At 42.0% G+C, this 24974-nt stretch overlaps 1 protein-coding gene across 1 annotated transcript in view; it reads left to right on the top strand.

Annotated features, from left to right (window-relative positions):
- Positions 1-415: 415 nt before the first annotated feature.
- The window catches only part of ANXA7 (annexin A7), a 33683-nt gene continuing 9124 nt past the window's right edge, over positions 416-24974 (top strand). Inside the window, exons 1-7 of the mRNA XM_089510819.1 lie at positions 416-522; positions 11145-11199; positions 16889-17111; positions 21907-22002; positions 22949-22989; positions 23689-23791; positions 24289-24383. Of these exons, the coding sequence (XP_089366945.1) occupies positions 11146-11199; positions 16889-17111; positions 21907-22002; positions 22949-22989; positions 23689-23791; positions 24289-24383 (612 nt within the window). The 5' untranslated portion in view covers positions 416-522; position 11145. The remainder of the gene's footprint in view (positions 523-11144; positions 11200-16888; positions 17112-21906; positions 22003-22948; positions 22990-23688; positions 23792-24288; positions 24384-24974) is intronic.

Genomic DNA, 24974 nt, shown 5'->3' with positions numbered 1-24974 from the left:
TCCCCTCTGAGACTGACTGAAAGAAAGGAGTTTGCAGCAGGAGCTTTCCTAGACTAAAGTCTACTTCCTCTGATGCAGTTGGACATAATAATAATAATAATAATAATAATGATGATGAAATAGGGGGATCTCGCAGCCCCTCTGAGCCTGACTGAAAGAAAGAAGTTGGCAGCAGGAGGAGCCTTCCTAGGCTTCAGCCTACTTCCTCAGATGCAGCTGGATATCATAATAATAATGTGGAGAGAGCTCTTGCAGCCCCTTTGAGACCCACTGAGAGAATGAGCTTTTCTAATAAGGCTAAAGCCTCCTTCCTCTCCTCTCTTCGGGGGAAGGAGCGGGGAGAGACCGGGGAGGAGGAGGAGGAGGAGGAGGGAGGCCTGGGCGGGACGACGGGCTTCTTGGCCAGCCTCGCCTAGTCGCTTCCCCCCGACCGACTACGACACCTCCTCCTCCTCCTCTTCCTCCATTTTGCTGCCTGCGCAGCCTGAGGGGACTCTGAGATTTGTGGCTTTGCTGGTTCAGGTGAGGCTTGGAAGGGGCTTTGGGGGAGTGAGGGGGAGGGCCTTCTCCTCCTAACCCGGTTTGGAAGCGCTTTAACTCTTGGTCTGGCTCTTGGCTATGGAATTCTGGGAGTTGGAGTTTGTTGTGGGGCCCAGGCCCACACCAAACTCCAACTCCCAGAATTCCATCGCCAAGATCCAAACACCACAGATCCCAGAATTCCCTAGCATTGAGTGGTCTCAGACTGCATCATCCCTGCAGTGTGTGTTTTGGACCTCAGTGTCCAGTCTGTGGGGCTGTGCCAACTGACTCCTGGATTTATGTGCTGACCACATAGGAATGAACCTACATTTCAGACACTGTGCTTTCCCAGGTTTGTAACTAGGCAGCCCCAGTCTCAAAAAGTGTTAAAATGCAATTAAAAATGCTAAGACAAGATGAGAAATGCATATATATGCAAGATCCAGGGTTAGGCCCCAGTGAGCCAGGAAACTCATGGAGAGACACTCTCTCAGCCAGACCAACTTCCAAGGAGATGGGTAAACAGTCATTTATTGTGTTTGACTACAAGCCATGATAAATAAAGAAATATCCAATGAAAGTAGAATCGTAGAGTTGGAAGAGACCTCAAGGGCCATCCAGTCCAACCCCATTCTGCCATGCAGGAACTCCCAGTCAAAGTATCCCCACTGACAGATGGCCATCCAGCCTCTGCTTAAAGACCTCTACTACACTCCTAGGGAGTTTGTTCCACTGTCGAACAGCCCTTACTGTCAGGAAGTTCCTCCTAATGTTCAGGTGGAAGCTCTTTTCCTCAAGCTTGCATCCATTGCTCTGGGTCCTAGTCTCTGGAGCAGCAGAAAACAAGCTTGCTCCCTCCTCAATATGGCATCCCTTCAAGCATTTAAACAGGGCTATCATATCACCCCTTAACTTTCTCTTCTCCAAGATAAACATCCCCAGCTCCCTGAGTCGTTCCTCATAGGACACGGTTTCCAGACCCTTCACCATTTTGGTTGCCCTCGCTCCAGTTTCTCAACATCCTTTTTAAATTGTGGTGCCCAGAACTGGACACAATATTCCAAGTGAGGCCTGACCAAAGCAGAATACAGTGGCACTATTAGGCCCCACCTGGAATATTGTATCTAGTACATACATACATACATATACATCTGTACAAAAAATCAGATTAATGAACCCCCTGCACAACCTATAGCACTATCTATGCCATAACTAGCACATGAGTCAGGTAAGCAGCCTTGTGTTCATTGGGGGAAATCAAGGGTAGCAATGCAGCAAACACACAGAAATTAAATCCAGCTTTGTATGCACATATTCATGAAGATTTTAAAAACCTGCACATGAAAGTGGAAATGTAAAGAAGAGATTTAGGAAGACGTGGGAATAGATTGATCATATTATATCTTTTGTGAGTCGTTGCGTCTTGGTACATTTATTTAAATGTTTAATAGATACATGTTGAAACGTGTCAAGTGTGAAGACATCAGCTGCATGTGTCAACTGGCAACCTGGATTTGTTGTCATATTATGTGACTAGATAAGGAACTTCCATTGGATACTGGGTGCTATAGGCTGTGTTTCAGAGGAAGGCAATGGTAAACTGCCTCTGAGTATTCCTTACCTAACAAAACCCTACAGAATTCATGGGGTTGCCATAAATTCACTGGGGACTTGCAAGCACAACCTACATGCACACAATATGTGCAATGATCCTAATCAATTCGGTCCAGATTTCAAAGATCTCTCAAATGCTATTCAGTTTTTCTTAAAACACATAATTGTTCACCATTTGTATTCTTTACATGTGCAGTTTGGCAGTTAGCAATATGAAATACTGGCATTTAATATGTTTTTATAAATGCTTTGATACATGGGATGGCGATTCTTAAACGTTGAATGAAGGAGAACCATTAGCATGTATATGAGACTGCACTTTTTTCTTAATCAAATGAGCACCAGCTGATCCTTTGCTTGCAATTTATGTATTAATTTCAGACTTAGGAAGTAACCATCCCTCACCCCCAGTAATGATTTAGAACAGAGTGATTTTTTAGGCCTGTTACAGACTGCCAAAATAAAGCTGCTTGGGGTCTCTTTGGAGGTATGCTATTTAAATGATGCATGAGTCCTAAGAGTCCGGAGGTCGCGCCAAAGCCACACTCCATTCCTAAGCACTGGAGTGCAGCTTTGGTGCAGCTTCCGGATTCTTAGGATGCATGCATCATTTAAACAGCATACCTCCAAAGAGACCCCAAGCAGCTTTGTTTTGGCCGGTCTGTAACAGGCCATAATCCACTACTTTTCCGTGGAAAAGAATTGGGTTTTCTGTTTGTTGCTTGTTGCTGGGTGTGTCTGCTGACTCAGTCTGAGCAATAACAGTGGGGAGGAGAAAGGGTCGAATGAATGGCTACCTCATGCTGCGGCTGGAAAGGCTTGTTTTGTAACGTCTTCAACCTTTTCTCCCCCAGAATTTACAAAGTGCAGTTTCTGAATTGACCACTGACAAACCAGAGAAACCTGTATTTCAAATAGCAACGTAGCAGTAGTAGTCACGGTAATTTACTAACCTTGCACCTTACATCTTAGGGTCGCTACAAGTCAGAAATAACTAGGAGGAACACAATGATAACAGATTTGCTAGTAATTGATAACTTGGCAAGTTACTGGACTGCTTTAATACTAATGTTGCTTGAGCAATGTAAGGAATAAAGTTAACTTGTTCCTTTAAAAAGGTAGCTTTCCACAAACTGATTAATTCCATTCTGGAATCGTACAGCTTCTGAATGTTGTCAAATTGCAGCCCTGGCCAACAGACTCAGGAGTGCTGGACATTGCAGTTCAACATCTGGAGTGCTGCACAGTTTTCAGCCCAATTTAAATGTATAGCACTGCCATCCCAAGCTTGATGTCATCTTCCAGATATGCTGGACTACAAGTCCTGTCATGAATTAAGATAATAGAAGTTGTAGTCCAACACATGTGGAGAATAATGCCAGCATGGGAAATACTAATAGATACTGCCCCACCCTCTAAATGGGCAACGTTAAAAATGCCTGAAGGCATAATGTAAATAATCTGATGGTAATAGTTGCAAGAACTCCCAGTACTATGATACGTTAGCTCTGCCCATAAAAATGCACCTCAACACACAAATGTTCACACTTATTCATGGTGAATCTTGGGAAATAACACATCCTTTGCTGGAAGGTACAGCTCTCTGTGAGAGTAAGGGCAAACATCAGTGGTTCCAAAAAGAGGGAGAATGAGGTAGAGAATGAAAACTCATATCAAATGTATAAGAGAATTCTTTTCTAAGAAGTTTTAATCTACATATAACCTAAAGAAATGGTCATGTAGCTCTGCACTTTACAAAGGTACATTGATTAATTTTGTCGTATCCTTTGTGACAGCTCTTTTTTCAGTGTCTTCCTATATTTGAGAAGCTTAACCTGTTCTTAAACATGATTGATATGTCTCCTGTCCTCCCACATTCCTTTACTCTTGTCTCTCTTCATACTTTCTGGCTGCTTTCATTCATTTGTTTCCTAATCTTATTGTTAAATTCTCTGTTCCCATTGGCCAACCTACAGCCTTCGTATGGGACACCAGATCTTCCAGTATAAGGAAAGGAACAGGTCCAGACCAAATGAAACGGGTTCAGTGCACTTGGTACTTCCTCTGAAGAAGTAGGTTTATATCCATGAAAGCTCATGCTAAAATAAAAATCAGTTAGTCTTAAAGATGCTGCCACATTCCTTTTTTCTCTCTCCCTCCATTCCTCCTTTTTAGATCCAGACTAGTTGTCAGAGGATGTTGAATTGGTTTGTCACAGTTGTGTAGTATGTGAGAGCGATTCAGGGCTTGTATGCAGAGGCCAAGAGGCCCATGCTCTGGCCTCAAGTCGTCCTGTACAGATGATGCAGGCCATTATCCCCAGCCTGGGATTGGCCTGTCCAGATGCAAATCTAGTGGTTCCAGACTGATCCCAACCCAAAGGGACTTTAGCTTGGGGCATATAGACCTGTTGTTTATGACAGCTGGCACACTGCACAGCCTAACATGCTCCTGCTTTTGCTCTTGCATCTACTCAGAAGACCCCCATTGGGGCTTGTGATGTTGAATGGGGGAGCCTGGCTAGGTGCCCTGTTTCTGCCCTTATGGGCCATGGCAGACATCTTCTGAGAAGACTGGATGACAGAGCAGGCATGGGGCACATGGTGGTAGTGGGTCCATGGCATGATGGCAGGTGGGCATGTAAGCATCCTTCCATCACTGTGGTGGTCCAGAGATTGACCCAGCCAGAATCCAAGGCAGGATGGACTTGGCCCTTGCTATCCTGCCTGCCTGCTTAGGCCCTCATTGACCATTCCTTCCTTCTCTTCTTTTTCTTCTCTCCCTATCCTCCTTGCTGTTAGGTCTAATGAGGGAAGCAAAAACAAACATCAGTATTACACTTACCTGTTTTACCCAGCAGAAATAACAGCAACTTAGAGGGTGTCTGATATTGATTAGGGTAGTTGCACAGGAAAAAAAATTTTTAAGCAATCCCACTATTAGTATCACTGCTCTAATCCAGAAATGATTATGACTGGATTTTAAAAGTTTATGTCATTTTCTTATAATAAAGTTTTTAAAAATTCTTTAAAATTCAGTTAATGACGCTTGTGTGTTTGTGTTCAACTGTCGACGTATGGCGACTCCATGAATTTCATAGGGTTTTCTTAGGCAAGGAGTATTCAGAGGTGGGTTTGCCAGTTCCTTCCTCTAAAATATGCCTACAGCATCTGATATTTGTTGCTGGTCTCTTATCCAAGTACTAGCCAATGACGACCCTGCTTAGCTACACTCTTACAGCACTCAAATATCAAGCCTAACTTATATCAAAAGTGCATCTTTCCTTTTTTTTTTGCTTTTATTTTAATTTAGCCTGTCCTTTTGCTGTTAACACCTAGTCTCTTCCCTCCTTAACCTGTTACTCACTTACAAAATTTCTAATTGTCTGGTATTCTGTTGGTGATATAAACCTACCTCAATGGCAGTGTTATATCCTTTTAAAGTAACTGCACAAGGCAAATAGAAATCAACATAAGAATTATGGCAAGGAAAAATCCCTAAAGATTCCCCAAATAATCTTTAATCAGATCAAAGTTTATAGTTTACAAAAAAAAATATGTGAAGCTTTCAAAATAGATAAAGGAATTTTCTTTGGTGAAAATAATCTAACAGAAGCCGAAAATAAATGTTTCTTAATCCTAGCTAGTGGACATCGATGGCACCTTTCTCTGTGGATTTGAGGTAGTTTTATCAACTGACTTTGGATTTTGTTTTGTTTTTGTATGGTTTGCTAGGTAGAAAATTAGAGAAGGGACAGATTGTTCAGAGTATCTTTTAATGAATAAACAACTGATGCATAAATTATTTAAAAAGTGCTATGTAGTGATACTTGGTGTTGAAGTAATTAATAGGCCCAAAACAAATGAAAGGAAATAGAGGGAGGTCACAGACAGTGCAAAGGACAAGCACCTTCTTTGTAAACTGTGGTGCTTGTAATTTTGCACTGGGCAAATGTCAAACTCATAGCATAATGTAGTGGTTCTCAAATGGTAGGGCAAGACCTCTGGAGCGGAGCATGAGAGTTGTTCAAGGGGAGTATGGGACTTGGAAGCTCTGATCCCTCCTTCTCCTCCTCCTCCTCTTCCCACACTTTTTAATGTGTAAAATTTACACATGTGTTGAGTTAAATACTGAATTCATGTTATTTCCATGTAAAATGTTAAAATATGAATATATATGTATATGCAAATGAAAATACGCACACTAAATAAACAAAATATTTTAATTCATGTATTATGTTGAGTTGGGAGAGGTGCAGTGTCTGCATGTAGATGTAAAGGGGGGGGGGGTCCCAAGGGTACCACTTGTGTAATGGGAAATACCTGGGTTGTACAGGTTATGGCTTGGCTAGCTGATAATAATTTGTGTTCATGTCTGACCTTTTCTAGCTTGCTTGTTCCAACAAACTGAGGGGCAGGGGTATCTCCTATAGCTATGAGCCTAGGTGCAGATAGAAATGCTGTGAACTATTCCAAAGCTTACTCAATGTGGTGAGAATTGATTGGTCTCATGTCATGTTGATTTTTGGGAAAAGCTGTTTTTTTGGCTGTCACCCAGTCTTTATCTGTTGCAAAGTTCACTGTAACATGAGACTTTTCTTTTCCACCCACATGTTAGAGGAAGGCAGATTTCTAAAGAATCACTACAAACGTTCATGGGGAATATAGTCATATTTAGAGGAGCCCCATTGCTTGAAATGGGTTAACTCTGACTGTATCTGGGGCCTACCTTTTACAATACCTGTATTAAATGTGTTCCTACAGGATACACTGAATAGCATTGAAGTTTGTGAAGTCGAAGGCTTTCACAACCGGCGTTCATAGTGTTTTTTTGGTTTTTCGGACAATGTGGCCGTGTTCTGAAAGAATAAACTTAGAGACTGCTTAGGCGGTATGAAGTGGTATATAAATGAAGCTGCTATTGCTATTTCTTCCTGATGCTTCCTCTGCATCTGTGGCTGGCATCTTCAGAGAATGCTGGCATGGAAGTGGGTGGGTATATATACTTTGTGACCCTTGGTTGAGAAGAAGTGATTTACATGTTAATCTCTATGTTGGTCTGTTGTTGAATGGCAAGGCCTTAGTTAATGATCCATTGTCTGCTGGGAAATCCACCTCACCCTGGGTGGTTTACATTTGCGCTTGCTGAGTCTTGCTGTTGGTGTTTTTCAGGACTGGTAGCCAAACTTTGTTTACTTTCAGGGCTTCGTCTTTCCTGTTGAGGTTTTCCAAGTGTTTGTGGATTTCAATGGCTTCCCTGTGCATTCTAACCTGATATTGTTGGCATGGTCCAAAATTGCAGTGTTTTCAAATAGCATTTTATGCTCAGTTTGGTTTATAATGTGTTCTGCTAATCTTGATTTTTCTGACTGACCCAATCTGCAGTGTCTCTCATGTTCTTTGATTCATGTTTGGACGCTGTGTTTAATGGTCCCTATGCAGACCTTTCCACGGCTGCATAGTATACGGTAAACTTCTGCAGCTGTGAAAGGGTCTCTGCTGTCCTTTGCTGAGCACAGCATTGCTGGATTTTCTTGGTCGGTCTGTAGATCATTTAAGTTGTTACTACAAAAAGCTTGTTGCTTCCCCACCTCTTTTAATAGGCAGTGAAATATATATTTAAATCTGCATAAGGTGTTGGAAGTAGAGGATTTGTTGTAAGGAAATACTATACAATAAGTTCAACAAGGCAGAACCCAGAAAGCTTTTTACCTTTACACTGCTTCTTTTAAAAACCACTTAAACTTTGTTCCAGTCAAATGTTCTTCTGCCCTGCTATTATGTAACCTCTTTGTGAAGGGTGTGGTCTTCATTTTATTTCAGGATACGCTGAAGCATGCAAATGTGATTTAATGTGCTGCTGAAACATAGCTGGCTGGCTTTTAATAAGTGTTCACACTGGGACATTTAAGAAGCTTGACCAGCTCATTCATTTTGCAGACCCCTTCCCTGATTTTGGCTTTTTCTCTGAAGTAATCTCTCTCTGATATTTCTATACATGGATGTATTGGAGAAAATCTACCTATTCTACCTAGTAGTTCAAGGGGGAAAATCCTTCTTTCCCCTTCCTGCACTCGGGCAAATTTAGTACAAAGGTGATCGTATAATTGACAGATGTTTGCTAAAGATTTAAATTGCATTTTGCCTTCTGTTCTGGGTTTTTACTGTTTCACCTAGACTTGATTGCTTCCCTCAGTTTAGGGCAGGCGTCTAAGCCTAATCTTGCCTTCTGAGGTCCCCAGTCTGGTGTGCAGGGTTTCCCTTTTCACTCATCTCTTAAGCCTGCCCCCCAAGAAGGAGATAGGTAGGAACCAAGTATCTCTGAAGCTTTTGTTACTCTCCCATTGCCTTCCCCAGGAAGAAGAATTGAAGCACTGAATTCAGCTAGCACTGAGTTGTCTTCAGGGCTCATGAACCACTTCAAGCACTGGCTGTGCTCCTTCGTTACTTTTCCCCTGTTGAGAAAGTGACTGGGGAGTTGAGCCTTAACCTCAAGACTTGGACGTATCTCAGGGCACCCTCTGAGTGCATGTGGATTCTCACCACATGAGCAGCACTTGCAGGAGAATGAAGCTGGCTCTCTGGATGAATCACTGTTTAAAAAAAGTAAAGCTATTACTTTGGTGTGACTGCCAGTGACATTAAGGGACGTGGCTACAGCCCCAATATGTTTCACCTATTGCAGGTAGAATATAATCAACTACCCCAAAGGGATTTCCTTCACCTGCCCAGCTGCTAAAAAAAAAAATCAAATATAATATAATATTGATATAGTTTTCTGTGGGTTTTTTGGGCTGTGGCTGTGTTCTGGACGAATTTATTCCTGACATTTCGCCTACAAAACTGTAGAACACACAAACTAACTCCACCATTAATATGTAAACCACTTCCTCCCAAACAAGGGTCCCACGGGTATATATATTTCACACACTTTCATGCCACTAACCTCTGAAGATGCCAGCCACAGATTTGAAATGGGAATAAATTCTTCCAGAATGCGGTCACATAGCCCGAAAAACCCACAGAAAACTATGGATGCTGTTTGTGAAAGCCTTCAATGTCACATAATATTGACATACATTATATTCTGCCTTACATCAAGGCCCTGCACAGAGTTGCTGATAGTTGTTTGTGCAATAAGCTATTAACTAGTATGACCTCTCAAAAACTATTTTATTTCTTTACAGAGAAAAGTTTTCAGGGTGTAGTCACACTGAAACTAACTAGGCCCAAATCATTCTCAGTATTTGAATTGGTTGTCATAATCTATGTAAGGATAATAATAAAATTACATTTTATTGCATTTCGCTCCTTAGAAGTTCTAAAAGACAGCAACTCGATCCTTAATCGGGTAAAATTTCAGCTTCAAGCCATATAATTGTTACAAACACAAGTCACTGGTAGAGCATATATATGAGATCCAAAATTCTGCCCCGGTTTCTTCAGTTGAAGGATTTTGGGTGGAGTGGCTTGAGGAAAAGCAGTCCAGCAAAGGCCTCAGACAACAACACAGTTGGAGCTGCTTCGCAAACAGAAAAAATTTCCAGAGGGGTGGCTGCGTAAGTCAGCAACAAAGAATCGTGTAGCACCACAAAAACTAGGATATTTATTGCAGCTTTCATGGGCTTCATTATATTATGCACGTCTTATCTAGACTATCAAGTACTCATGGTTCAGGGTGGGATTGCAGATATAACAGACAAATATCTATTTGTTGCCATGTTTACTTATTTATTTTGGATTTAGAAATATTTTCATTTATTCATTTTATGTGCCATCTTTCTCCCAGAACAAAACCCAAGGCAGGTATTTGTGTCACCTTGCAATAGAGATCAGCGTAATACTGCTAAGCAAATGTACATGGAAATATATTTATTAAATTAAGTGGGCCTTTACTTGGCAGGTTTTTTCAGAGCCAAGGTCCCAGCTGTGTGTGTCATTTTAATATTTTACCTGCAATTAGACTGAGCAATGTTTTTCTAAGTTGTTATAGGATAGTTTTATTTTTTTATATTTCTCTGAAATGAAGAAGTAATAGGAACAACAATACAGTCTATAAGAAATAATGGGTCTACTGAAAATAGACTGGTTTGAAGTTATTCATATTAAACCTTAACTCTGGAGCTGAAATAGAAATTCACCAGTTAATGTATACGCTGTCCTCTACTTTCTTGTGAAATTCCAACTCTATGATTCTATGAAACCTCTATGAAACAGATCAAAGCTCAAGCTTTTGAATTTCTACTAGTGTCCATTGGCTGGGCCTTGTTTTGAACAGACCGTCTTAATACACTGCCAGTCCAAATCCCTTCTACCATTTCCACCTTTGTTACAGGTTCCAGTATCCCAAATGCTTTCAATTTATGTGGATGGCAATCTCGATCATGTTTTCTGTCTGAATTAGCATTTTAACCATGATAGCAGGGGTAGGCCAAGTCTGGTCCTGCAGGACTGTTTTTGTGGTTCCCAGGGTTAAAAAAAGCCCACCTTTTTGGGTCCAAAATGTCCTCTAAGCGATTTATATCATATTTGGAGCCTCCTGCCTCCCAGGGGTTAATTTTTTCTCCTATAACACCCTAAAGGATTTCCCTCCAGGCCAGTTGCGGCTCATAAGAGACTTATTTTGAAACGAGTTAAACAGAAAGTGACTTCTGGTCACGTCCTGTTAAAGCCCCAAACACAATGAAAATCCCCCATGCTCCGTAGAAGGCATTTGGGTTCATTTGGGGACAAAACGTTGTTGTTGTTGTTGGTGGTGGTGGTGGTGTTGTTGGTGTTGGTGCGGGTGCAGTGAGGGAGTGAGGCCCATCAAGATCTTGTGGGGATGAGGGGGACAGGCTTCTGCAGGCCCTAGTCTTCCCCAGTTACCCTATAGCACAGATCAAATCACAGATGAACAACCTTCTCAACAAGTCCCTTTTTGGGAGGTGAATTGCTTTGCTTTCCTGAGAGATGAAATTTGAGGAAATTAACATCCAAGCTCTAAGGTATATTTCTTTTCCCTTGCAGAATGTCTTATCCAGGATATCCTCCTTCAGGCTACCCTGCTTTCCCTGGCTATCCTGTAAGTATTTATTGGTTTATTTCCTACATTCTGTCTCTTTGCACTAGCAGACAGTGGCACCAAGGACAGACATATACAGACAGGTGTGATTTTCAGTGGCTCTTTTTGTCTCTGGGTAGGACAAATTAAAGACATTAGATTTAGACCCTCTTATATCACAAAGAATATTTTACAAAGATGTGTGTGTATGTATGTGGCGTAGTATAGGGGCCCTGCTCTGTTGTTTAAGCATTACTACATAGAAGTATGCAGTTAGGAAGAGTAAATACAACTTTTTCACAGAGGCAACGCTCGATATTCCATCATTTTTCAACTTGTGCCATTGTCTCTCAACAAGATGTTACTTTTTAATTTATATTACAAAGAGATTGTATTTTATTTATTTTATAAACTGCTTTTGATGTTGAATTCCTAATGATTCACTTATTTTATTTGCATTTACTAATAACCATTAAGTAAGAACTGCTTCTTTGCAACAACATAGAATCGTAGAATTGGAAGAGACCACAAAGGCCATCCAGTCCAATCCCATTCTGCCATGCAGGAACTCTCAATCAAATCATCCCCAACAGATGGCCATCCAGCCTCTGCTTAAAGACCTCTAAGGAGGAAGATTCCACCACTCCGAGGGAGTTTGTTCCACTCTAAAATAGCCCTTACTGTCAGGGTCTTCCTCTTAATGTTGAGGTGGAATCTCTTTTCCAGTAGCTTGCATCCATTGTTCTGGGTCCTGTTCTCTGGAGCAGCAGAAAACAAGCTTGCTCCCTCCTCAATATGACATCCCTTCAAGTATTTAAATAGGGCTATCATATCACCTCTTAACCTTCTCTTCTCCAGGCTAAACACCCCCAGCTCCCTAAGTCTCTCTTTATAGGTCATGGTTTCCAGGCCCTTCACCATTTTGGTGGCCCTTTTCTGGACATGCTCCAGTTTCTCAATGTCCTTTTTGAATTGTGGTGCCCAGAACTGGACACAATATCCCAGGTGGGGCCTGACTAGAACAGAATAGAGTGGCACTATTATAATTGACACACATCTTTATCTAATATAAGGTAGCATATGTGTCAGAGTGTGAGACCAGAATCCTTGACAATCAACCAGTCAGCTTGATTGATAAATCAACAGTACTTTATTGATAGCTCCAGAATCAGCAATTCCACATCACTCACTTCATAGCTGAGACTGACCCAGCCAAGTGTCAGAGTTAGCACCCAGAATCCCAGACAATCAACCAGTCAGCTTGATTGATATAATCAACAGCACTTTATTGATAGATCCAGAATCAGACATGTGCCTCACTCAGCTTCTTAGCTGAGACTAACCACACCCCTCCCACAGACAAAGTAACAGAATTCCCAAAAGCCAAGATCCCCTCCCATGCAGAAACCTGCCAAGCGAAGCCCCTCCTTGTTCCCACAGAACTGAAAGCACATTCCCCGCTCAGAGAGCCAGGCCCTCAAGGCCACCCGATAAGACACCTGGCCCTGCTATGCACTAAACATCACTATCTACATTTCTAACTGCAACTAAAGCCCCATCATCCCCAACTACTATACTACAACACTAACCACTATCTGGTAGAATACTAACAGGATTCTAACACCAAGCCAATGCCTAAATCCCCCCCTTAGCTGAACTACTCCTCCCCTAGCAAAAGCCCGTGCAAGAAAACCCCTCCTTCTCCTCACTGGTTCCCATCCTCCATTACTCCCCCCTGAGCTCCTCTTCTCCCATAACTGAAACTGCATTCCTAGCCTCTGAGAGCCAGGCCTTCAAGGACACTAGATAGCACCACCTGGCCCAGCTTAGCACTACACATCTCTATCTCTAAAAACTTATGCTGAAGCATATCCTATCCCCCATTATCCACAGTTACAACATATTTGATAGAATACATCAGGATTCTAACAGTCTGCCCCCCTAGAAACCCCCCCCCCCAAGAAAAGAAAGAGAATTAACCCAAAGCAGAAACAGAAGGTTTGTCAGGGTAATTAGCATGGAAACGGGCCACCAAATCAGGCGCGTTCACATGTGCAACAGACACCCATTCATCATGATCCACAGGAAAGTGCTTCCAATGGATCAAGTACTAAAATTTGCCCTTCCCTCCTTTGGAAGCTGTCACTGGTGGGGCTTGGAAGGGGCTGGTTTTCTTTTCCTAGCTCCTCTCCGGGCAGGCTGCAATTAAGTGCCCTTTGCGGCCGCATCCCAAGCAAAGGCCCAGCCGTCGTCGGCGCTCCCTCTCGCTCTCTAGTGTGGCTCCCTGCTGTCCTCTGGCCTTTTGTCCGGCGGGCTTGTTCTCTCTCCCTTTCGAATCCTTATATCTTCTTTGGGTTAACATCTTGACTTCGTGCTGGATGGCCTCCGCCTCACCAGCCAGTTGGATCCACTCTAGAGCAGTGGGGGGGTTGCCTTTCATGAGTGCCCACTTTACTATCTCTGGGCGCAGTCCCTCTTTAAAATATTGAATCTTCATCCCCTCTGTGCAATCTGGCACCTGGGCAACCAGTCGTCTGAACTCCATTGCATACTCCGACACAGACCTTGACCCTTGGTCCAATGCTTTCAAGCTGGCTAAAGCTATGCTGGCTCTGAAAGGGTCTTCAAATCTGGCTCTGAGAGCCCTCATAAAGTCCGGTAGACTTCTCAGCTCCGCTGCCTGGCAATCATACAGCTGCACCAGCCAATTTGCCGCCTCCCCTTTGAGGTGTCTGGCTACACATTTAACTTTGGCTGTCTCATTGGGAAATGTGGGCCCCCACTCCTCCATGTGCTCTGCTATTTGTGACAAAAAATAGGGCAGGGTCTGCGGGTCCCCATCATACTTGACTCCCAGCTTTCGAGCTTGAGGCTCTTGCGCTCGATCTGGTGCCTGCCCGGCAGGTGGGGGAGCTGGTTGAGGGACCCCTTCTGCTCCTGGTGCTGGGGCTGCTGGAGCTGCTGGGGCAGGGGCTGCCCTTGCCCCTGTGCCTCCCCTCAGGATGTCCAATATCTGGGCCAGCGTGCCCTGGACTCCCTCCATGTCCTCCCGGAGTCGCTGTACCTGCTCTTCCAGGTCCTCCTCGTCCCTGGGCCTCAGCTGCAACGGTTGCGTAAAACCGGTGTCCCAATCAGACCAGCGAGTGGCTCTCCGTTGCTCCCTCATCCCCAGGGGAATTGTGGGCTGGCCAAACCATGGCCCCCCAACTCCTGGCGTCTGAGCTAACAGCGGCCTGGTGTCTTTCGGAAGGGCCCCAGCCTCCATCACCTGGGACTTGGTCTCCTCCACGGTCGCTGCCGTGGTCTCCGTCTTGGAAGATGTAGATTCCTCTGAGGTCTTCTGCTCCAGCATTGTCCTCAGAAGAGGTTGCACGGTTTCAGCTAACTGTCAGAGTGTGAGACCAGAATCCTGGACAATCAACCAGTCAGCTTGATTGATAAATCAACAGTACTTTATTGATAGCTCCAGAATCAGCAATTCCACATCACTTGCTTCATAGCTGAGACTGACCCCTCCCAGCCAAGCCAATGCCTAAATCCCCCCCTTAGCTGAACTACTCCTCCCTTAGCAAAAGCCCGCGCAAGAAAACCCCTCCTTCTCCTCACTGGTTCCCATCCTCCATTACTCCCCCCTGAGCTCCTCTTTTCCCATAACTGAAACTGCATTCCTAGCCTCTGAGAGCCAGGCCTTCAAGGACACCAGATAGCACCACCTGGCCCAGTTTAGCACTACACATCTCTATCTCTAAAAGCCTATGCCGAAGCATATCCTATCCCCCATTATCCACAGTTACAACATATCTGAAAGAATACATCAGGATTCTAACAATACGTTATACTGAGTTTCAACATTTGAATCCAGAAGTGGTTTTTGACATCCATGGATTAATGGATTATTATATGGATTAATATATGGATTAATGTAGTATTCCTGTATAGAAAAGAATGATTTCCCCCCCTCAAGAACCCTGTGCTCTGGAGGTTAGTCTATTGTAGCAGGACTTGGGAGATCAAGATGCTAATCCCCATGAGCCATTAAGTTTATTGAACAACCTTGGACCAGTCAATATTTTTAATTGATCTACAGCACAATATTACTTGCCTGTTTGGACCACTGCATATCTATTTCTTTTTCCAATTATAACTGATTTTGCACTGAGTATAATAAAAACTTAGATATAAATAGGAGAGCCATATAAAAGCTACCTGTAGCTTGTTGGCAAAGTGACAAGTTGGGAAGTCCACAAATAGAACAAGTTAGGTACCACTTTCTCATTCATATTCCCTAGCAAACTGGTATCTACAGATATGCTGCCTTTGAACTGAAGCCGATATAAATGACCATCATGACTAGTAAACATTACAGTTTGAGTACCCTTTTCCCAGAATTCTGAAATCCAAAATACTCTCCAAATCCAAAATTGTGTGTGTAGGTGGCTGAGATAATGACACCTTTGCTTTCTGATAGCTCTGTGCAGACAAACTTTATTTTATGCAAAAGAATTAAAAATATTGTGTATAATACATAATACAAAGAATAAGACAATTTCATGTTGAAACTTAGATCCCATCGCCTAAGATATTTTATTATGTATAAGTAAATATTCCAAAACCTGAAAAAAAATCCCAAATCCAAAATGTTTCTTGTTCTAAGCATTTCAGATAAGGGAGTCTCAACCTGTATCAAATAGCCTTATCTTCCATTAATTTGTCTAATTCCTTTTTAAAGCAATCCCATCAGATGGCCAGCACTACATCTTGTGGTAGAAAGTTCCAAAGTTCAGCTGTGTGCTATATGAAGAAGTACTTCATTTAAATACTTTTCTAACCTCTTGATTTGTCTTAAGTGTACTGTACATGCAAATAAAAGTACAGTTGGCCCTCCGTTTTTGTGGGGGATCCGTTCTGCACCCCCCTGTGAAAACAGAGACTCACCGATATTCAAGCCCCATAGGCTTGATTGGGGTGCGTGCTCGAGAGCATGCGCAGCGTGTGCGCTGCAGGGGGCACCCCATTTGAAAATAATGGTGGTTGCCCGTCCGTGAATATTCAAGACCGTGGATCTCAAGTCTGCGAGAAAGGAGGGGTAACTGTAGTACAAATTCCAAATGTATTCAATTTATCTGCTTTTAACACAGATTTGGGTATTTATTCTATAATCTGTAGTCTTGATGAATAAAAGTTGACTGTACCTATTTTATTTTTCATATGCCAGCTGCTTTAATGATCAGGTTTGCATTCCCCAAGCCAAGCATTATTGATCCCTGGTGTTTTGTGAGGTTTTTTTGTGTTTGTTTGGCCTGTTACAGACAGCCAAAATAAAGCTGCTTCGAGTCACTTTGGAGGTATGGTGTTTCAATGATGCATGCGTCCTAAGAGTCCGGAAGCTGCACCAAAGCTGCACTCCAGTCCTTAGGGCTGGAGCATGGCTTTGGTACGACTTCTGGACTCTTAGGACGCATGCATCATTGAAACACCATACCTCCACTGTGACTCAAAGCAGCTTTATTTTGGCTGTCTGTAACAGGCCTTTGTTTGTTTTTAGAAAATCCATCAGGTGGTGAAGAAGTTGAAGCAGGAAGCTCAGTATAGATTTTCACAATTCTGTGATTTTCTTTCTCAGTGTAGAGTCAGCAAATCTTGAATCTGGCATTAGTTAAAATAGCAATGGCCCATGTGTATTGTGAGATCTCAATCTCGATGTGTTCAGCCTACAGGGCAAGAGTCTGTTTATCCTGCTGCTGGTCAGTATTCTTACCCTAATGTGCCTGGAGGCTTCCCACCTATGGGAGGCGGTGCATATCCTGCTGCCCCACCGTCTGGAGGATTCCCAGCAACGGCAGGATACCCACCTGCATCTGGAGGATATCCCCCTGCACCCAGTGGATACCCTGGGGCTCCTCAGCCTGGTGGAATGCCAACGTATCCTGGAGGTAACATGTCAAAATGCAATTTTTGTTGGTCTACACTGTAGCTGAATGCCTGTTTCATGTGATTCAAGAGAAACAGGCAAAAAGACAACGCTCTTACTGCAGTAACAACCAAAATCCACAAAACAGTGATACTGGGCCAACCAAAATTCACAAAATATATCATGTAAGCTTTTGAAGCTCCACTAGCAAAGGTGTTAAAAATCATATGACAAAAATCATATGACCTACATTTTATCAATATATTGTTGTTGTTGTTTTCAGTTATAGTATGGAGGAATATCCACGCAGGCAAAAGCCATTGCTTCTGGCTCTGTGGGCTCTAGGAGACGAAGAGTCTTAAAGTTCAGAAAATAAAATAAAAACTTCATTAGCACATATGGCCAAATGGAATGCCCCCTGCCTGCATGGATATCCTTCCATGCCTTCTTAACTGACAACCACAACAACAACAACAGCAAATGCAAATGGGAAACCACTCAGAGTCAGGGGCTTTCCCAGCAGATAATTGATCACCAATTAGCAGACATCCTCGTTTGCATTAGCCTCCCAGGCTGAGGCCAGCTATCAACACAGAACAATACACATGCAAATCACTCCTGCATTCCCAGGCTCACACAGTATATATACACCCAATTTTCCAGGCAAAGCATTCTCTGAAGATGCCAGCCACAGATGCTGGCGAAATGTCAGAAAGAAACTCTACTAGAACATGGCCACATAGCCTGAAAAACCTACAAAAAACTATGGATGCCGGCCATGAAAGCCTTCGATTTTACAACAACAAACATTGTGATAAAATCTTGACCTGTTACTCTATTCTCAAAACAGGTATCACAGTTTGTGGATTTTGGCTGTTATTGTACTTTACTGTATCGTCCACACAGCTACTCCTGGATAATAATCTTACTGTTATTGTTTGCTGATACTATTCAAAAAGTTCAAAGAATCTTAGTGCAAGAGGGGAAACTTAAATGCACATCTTCCAGTTGTCTTCTGGTCAGGTACTGATCAAGTCCTGTACACAGGAAACTGAATAACTGGGTTTGACAGAGTCGAGGGACTAGAGTCAAACCCATCTAGTGTCAAAATCATAAGTAGTATAGTTGAAGGACCAGATTAACCTTGGTTTTGGTCTCTCTCTCAGCAACAATTGATTTCATTGATCACAGTATGTTCCTAGATCATCTTTGTGAGCTGGCATAGGGAGCACTTTTTTTTACAGTGGTTTTGTTTCCCCTTCCAGAGCTCATTGCAGCAAGAGTGACTAGTGACATCACTAGGTAACCTTGTGAGGTAACTCATGATGTCACACACATCCCATTGATCGTGTCTCATACCACACCATTATTGTTGTTGTTGTATGCCTTCAAGTAGTTTCTGACTTATGGCAACCCTATAATTTGGATTTCTTGGCATGTTTCTTCAGAGGGGTTTTGCCATTGCGATCCTCTGAGGCTGCATGAGTGTGACTTGCCCAGGGACAGCCAGTGGGTTTCCATGGCTGAGTGAGAATTTGAACCCTGTTCTCCAGAGTTATAGTCCAATGCTCAAACCACTACACCATGCTGGCTCTCACCACACTATACAGAATCCTTAGTAAATTTTTTTTTGTATTACTGTTACTCATAAATTGTAATTTGCATATATCACTGAATGTAATGGCCATGAGGCTTTGGTGGTGCAGTGGTTAAATCCCACTACTGCAGCCACAATGTTGTGAGTTCAGTCCCAGGGGCTCCAAAGTTCACTGAGCCTTCCATCCTTTTATAGGTTGGTAAAATGAATACCCAGTGTAGAAATGGAACTGCTATTGCTATTGGTGGTGAGATAAACAACTAGCAAAATTATACCTTGAAATATATCATAAGCACTTTTTTTTAAAAAAATTGAATTTTAAATTTTAATAAAAAAAAACAACACCTGAGGCCTCTCATTTCTTTTTCTACTGATTCTCGCACCATTCACATAATTTCTTCCTCTAAGCTCCAGTGTTTTAAAGAGACACAGGAGAATGCCACAGCCTGTTTGTGCTCAGAGGTAGATGTTTGGGGAGCAGTGGTGTCTCCCCCCCCTTAGGATGTCACCTGGTGTGGTCTGCACTCCTCGTCCCTTCTGTGATGCCACTTGAAGGTGACTAATTTTTCAACCCTATGACAATTGTATCAGGGAGTTCTGCAAGTTGTCATCCTCTCTCAAACGGTATCTTAGCCTTTAAATCAGGCATCGGCCACATGCATTTCCTCTCTGCTGCATTTGTGGCCCCTCAATGCCTGCCACATGGCGACGACCATGTCCACCAAAAAGGACAGTGTACTGCTATGGATGTAGGAGAGTGTCCATTTTTCATTGCTAAAGCCAAGACTGCAAGTTCTATTTTTAGTTACAGTTAAAATTTGAAAGGAAAATAACAATTTACTTTGCATTTCCAAAAAGTAACTGCAATAACTATTTTTGTTTACTCCCCCCCCCCCCAACAAACCTGAAATACAGTGTAAAATGCACTCTCCTTCTTCCTACTTCATTGCTCACAGAGCATGATATATCAGCTTAAGGCATAGCAACAAGAGTACTTCAACTATGTGATGTTCTTCCTCCCTAGTTGGTGAGGCTATTCCCCTGAAACTATAAAAGCAACTTTTAAAAGGTTACAGGGAAAGAACTGAAGTTCTCATTACGTTGCAGTCATTAAAAATGTTATAAATAATGTCATAATAATACTGGGGAAAAGGAACTAATTATAGATAATTTATTCCTTTTCTTCATAACAAATTACTTCCAGACAGAGTCTAAAATAGCCACCTGCACTAAAGTGAGGCATTCAGAGAGAATGCACTTTGTCTGGTAGCTAGTTAGGATGCCTAGAAGTGTTAATTGGCTTACAAACATGGTTAGGGCACCCTGAGCACCTTGTCCTAAGATGGAAGTGTCTTCGAAGGCTTTCATGGCTGGCATCCATAGTTTTTTGTGGGTTTTTCGGGCTAAGTGGCCATGTTCTAGAAGAGTTCTTCCTGATATCAGCCATCAGAAGGGCTGCCAGGCCCAGGAAAACCCAGAGGAGTGAAGACAAGCAGCCACTCAAAGGGAAGGTATTTTTACGATACATCAAAGGAGTCACAGACAGAATAGCCAAAGTGGTGAGGAAGCACAACCTGCAAATGGTTTACAAACCAACGAAGAAAATCCAGCAAATGCTTCGTTCAGCCAAGGACCAGAGAGATCCTCTCACAGCTGCAGGAGTTTACCGCATACCATGCAGCTGCGGACAAGTCTACATAGGGACCACCAAACACAGTGTGCAAACAAGAATCAAGGAACACGAGAGACACTGCAGACTGGGCCAGCCAGAAAAATCAGCAGTAGCAGAACATGCCACAAACCATCCTAGGCATAAAATACTCTTTGAAAACACTGAAGTTCTGGACCATGCCAACCACTACCATGTCAGGATGCACAGGGAAGCCATTGAAATCCACAAACACCTGGACAATTTCAACAGAAAAGAAGAAACCCTTAAAGTAAACAAGTTTTGGCTACCAGTCCTGAAAGATAGCAAGATAGAGACTCAACAAATGCAAATGAGAAATCTCCCAGCAGACAATTAGCACTATTAAGCAGACACTAATCCTCTTTGGCAGACCCTCCCACCCTGAGGCCTGCCATTAGCAACAACACACATGCAAATCACTTCTGCCTTTCCAGGTCACACAATATATATACCCAAGTCCTTTCCAGGCAAACATTCTCTGAAGATGCCAGCTACAGATGCTGGTGAAATGTCAGGAAGATACTCTTCTAGAACATGGCCACATAGCCTGAAAAACCCACAAAAAACTATGGAAGTGACTGTTTTAGAGGCGAAAATGGAGTCCTGTGCCACTGAATTTTGTGTGTATGTGTGTTGCGAGGATGGCAGTTCTGCATGCAAGTCTGTATGAAGCTGTTGGGAACAGTTATCAGGAGATGTGGAGCTAGTGTCATCAGCTCTGTTTTTCTGGGACATCCCAGTCAGAAGAGTCCATATATGTTCTGGACTGGTGAGTGTTAGGATGCAGCTGGATGTGGGCAAAAAATTCTGGTATGCTGATTGTATGCTGGTAAGGTGACATTTTTCTGGGTGGTTCCTGGGTTTAGAAATCAGGCTATTTGTCTGTTTTGGACAAGACTGTACTCCCACTGAAGTAACAGCTTCATATCTGGGGTACTCAGGAACTATCCCTGGAGCACCATAGGGCTACAGTGATAAGGGTCACCTTTCCCAAGCTTCAGCTGTTCTGGACAGCAATAATGTAGCCCAGACACTTGTAGCCTTAGGGCTGGATTAAGTAAATGAATTATATGTAAGGCTCCTCTTGTGCTAGTTCCAAAAACTGTAGTTGGCACAGAGTGCAGTTGGGAGGCTGCTTAAGGCTTAAGGGTCTTATTTTCATACAGGTTACACATTTAGAATTGTACTAGCTTTCTATAAGCTGATCCAGCATTTTGAACTAATCTATTCAAATTTTCCATTAACATCTTGAAGCCATACACCTATGGGGAAAGTGACCAATTACATTAAATAAAAGGGTTATATAAAGTAAAAAAGGAAGAGTTGCTGGATATTTTGTGAGAATAGTTTTATATACATTTGATATTTCAGATGGACTGAAATTTACAGAGCATTTTGTAGCCACTTACACTGATGTTGTAAAGGTTTAGTTAAATTTTTGTATTACAGATTTTTTTGGGGGGGTAAATTGGTTGTGTTTGCATGGTATTAGAATTTTACTCTTATACCCCCCTTTTTGTATTTTTCCAGGTGCAGGGTTTGGGACACCCTCAAATGGTTCTGGCTTTGGCTATCCACAACCTCCATCCCAAATGTATGGTGGAGGTGCACCCGCACAAATACCAGGTATGGCCTGTTATTCTCATCTGATACAGTTAAAATAACAAATTGTAGTTATGCTTGTTTCAGAGGTGAAGCACACCTTTAAAATGAAGTATTAGTGAAGCACAATTTAATCCAAGCCATTTTTCGTTGTATCAACAAGTCTTTGTCTTACTCTGAATAGATATGAAATAATGATGGAATACAGATGCACCACTGGTTAGCTTTTAAAATGAGGGTAGAAGCTGATTGTCATTAACCTGACTGATGATAAGGCAAATATAGTGATAATTATACCATTGTTAAACTACCGAAGAAGAAGAGGCGGTAACTTGATGCAAAAAGGGGAGGAGTTAGGATGTGAGAATGTGTCAACCTGTGACAGTCAAACTACAGGGAAAGAGGTTCCACCTCAACATTAGGAAGAACCTCCTGACAGTAAGAGCTGCTTGGCGGTGGAGCACACTCCTTTGCAATGTGGTGGAGTCTCCTTTGGAGGTTTATAAAGAGAGGCTGGGTGGCCATCTGTCAGGGGTGCTTTGCTTGTGTATTCCTGTATGGCATTGGGTTCAGCTTGATGGCCTTTGAGGTTTCTTCCAACTCTGTGATTCTGTGACATCCTTTTGTGTTCCTAAGCCAGGTTAGATTGCTGCTAGCGGTATATTTGCTGTGGCCTTTACTGTAGCCCAAATTTCTATCCTGTTTATTGCTTTGGAAGTTTCAGTCAGTCTTGGAAATGACCTTGGGAGTAATACTTCCCAGATTATTAATTTGTTTGTAGATCAAAAGCTAGGAAGGGATAGAAAGAAAGAGGCAGGAGTTCAGAGAAGAGAAAGTTACATGCTTTGAAGCATGTCTATGACACTAAGGCTGCAGACCTTTTTACATACTTTGAAGTTTTGCTGCACTGTTCTATGCATATAATATACTAACTGTCATTATTTTACTTCAATTTTATCTTTCTCTTAAGTTGGGTATCCTGGTGGACAAACACCTACCCCCACACCTCAGGTATGTTATTCCCATTCTCATTATTGAAATGTCTTTTTCATTCAGAGCAAAAGGTGATTTGCTTTGGCAGAGAGGAATCTTAAGATCAACTTCTATAATCGATACAGGAGACTTGTGTATGCTCCATATTTGAAAATCTTTGTTCCTCCTACAGCATAGTTTGGAAAGCAAAGGAATGCCTTAAGTATCACTTCTGTCTTTCATTTGAAGTTTCTTTAGTAGAAATAAAAAGATACGTGCAGCATATTTATTACAGGCAACCTAAACAAACTTGCTTATATTGTTGTAATCTCTTGAATGTCAAAAAGTAAGGTGCACATTAAATATTTGGGGGAAATTCCTATTTTTAAAACCTCTCTCAGAATAATTATTTAAAAAATCATTTTGTAAAAATCTTGTTTAAATCAAAATCTAAAATTAGTGGATCAGGGAAAACTTATGCATCCTGTAGGAGCCACTTTTACAGCCTTGAGGTGTACTTTATGCTTCTTTGTGTTCACCTAGAAACTAATTAATATTAGTGGAAGTGTGTGAATTTATTATCATCAGCACACCTTACTTGTTCAGCTATGTTGGGTTCCTGACTATATCTTTTCTCATTTCTCTCAAGTACTGACTCTCAAGATTTCAGCGGTAGTATTGAATAAGCACTTTATACAAAGCAAGTAATATGGTAACACAGATATTCCTTGTCCTCAGCCTGCAGCAATGATTCAAGCTACACAAGGCACAATTAGACCAGCTGCTAACTTTGATGCAGGGAGAGATGCTGAAATTCTGCGCAAGGCTATGAAGGGTTTTGGTAAGGACTGTTTTGGCTTGTGGAATGCATCAGGGCAGGCAAAATACAGGCTTATGGCTGCATGTTTGTTTGCTTGTTGTGGACTCTATTTTGGGGCTGCCTAACGCCTTCCCCAAACTCCCCTAGGTCACCATATATATATATTTTGGACCAAAAAAAGATGGATTGCCTTTTGAAGCTTCCAGGAGCAAAAATATACTGTTTAAATAGATCACAAGACTCATCTGCCATGCTTAACATTTAAGAATAACTGTTTTTCTAAACCAGAAGTTTGACCATTTCTGGTTTAGTCTTTCTGTCTTTCAGTTGTGCTTTCTCTCTCTTTCTCTTTCTCTTTCTCTTTGTGGCATTTTTATTAGAAAATGGGCTCCACATATGCCAACATTATACAGTATTACATTATACAGTATTTGTGTTTAAACTTATTTGATCCCAGAAGTGAAAGGCTTTTCTCTTCCTGCATTGGTTGGGACAACACTTGTCTTCTTGCTTTCTAGGGACAGATGAACAGGCCATAATTGATGTTGTGGCCAATCGCTCCAACAGTCAGAGGCAACAAATTAAGGCTGCTTTCAAAACCATGTATGGCAAGGTAGGCATTGCTAGTGATTTTTTTTAAAAATCATAAAATATGGAGGCAAATCAGCAACTATACAGCAGATGGTTAGCTTGTGTGTTTATCTGTTTAAACAAAGTGAGACCTGTAATGTGACTCCTTAGTTTGACATTTGTTTTGCTTGTCAGCTTATCTTCACTATGCTAGCATTGAGTCATTGGAATAAAATGCAGTGCACATTTATGGAACGATTTTATATTTGAAAGAACAAACCACACCTCTAAATACCCTCACCCACCCACTTTAATGCAACAAAAAAATAAATAATTTATTAAACACAATGCAGTTTGATATTTCCTTTGAAGACTGATTCTTCAAAGTTGGCATGCATATCCAGGGAAAAAATATATATATAGCAAAACTCCAGGTCCACTCTGTACCTGTTTTCATGAGGGTTACCACTGAGCAAAGCCTCTTGCTGTGCTTTACTACATTTAATTGTGAAATTATAGCAACAATGTTCTTACATTAAGTATTAGCTGAGAAATAAGATTTTGATTGAGTCTAAATTTATTTTTCACCTAACAGATTAACATCTGTTGATCTGAGATACCTATAATAAACATA

Source organism: Sceloporus occidentalis, unplaced genomic scaffold (genome assembly GCF_023333645.1).
Source record: "Sceloporus occidentalis isolate IW3139 unplaced genomic scaffold, rSceOcc1.0.p SCAF_2, whole genome shotgun sequence".
Lineage (NCBI taxonomy): Eukaryota > Metazoa > Chordata > Lepidosauria > Squamata > Phrynosomatidae > Sceloporus > Sceloporus occidentalis.
The sequence above is the reverse complement of the archived record's forward strand: the minus strand, read 5'-3'. Positions and strand labels throughout refer to the sequence as shown.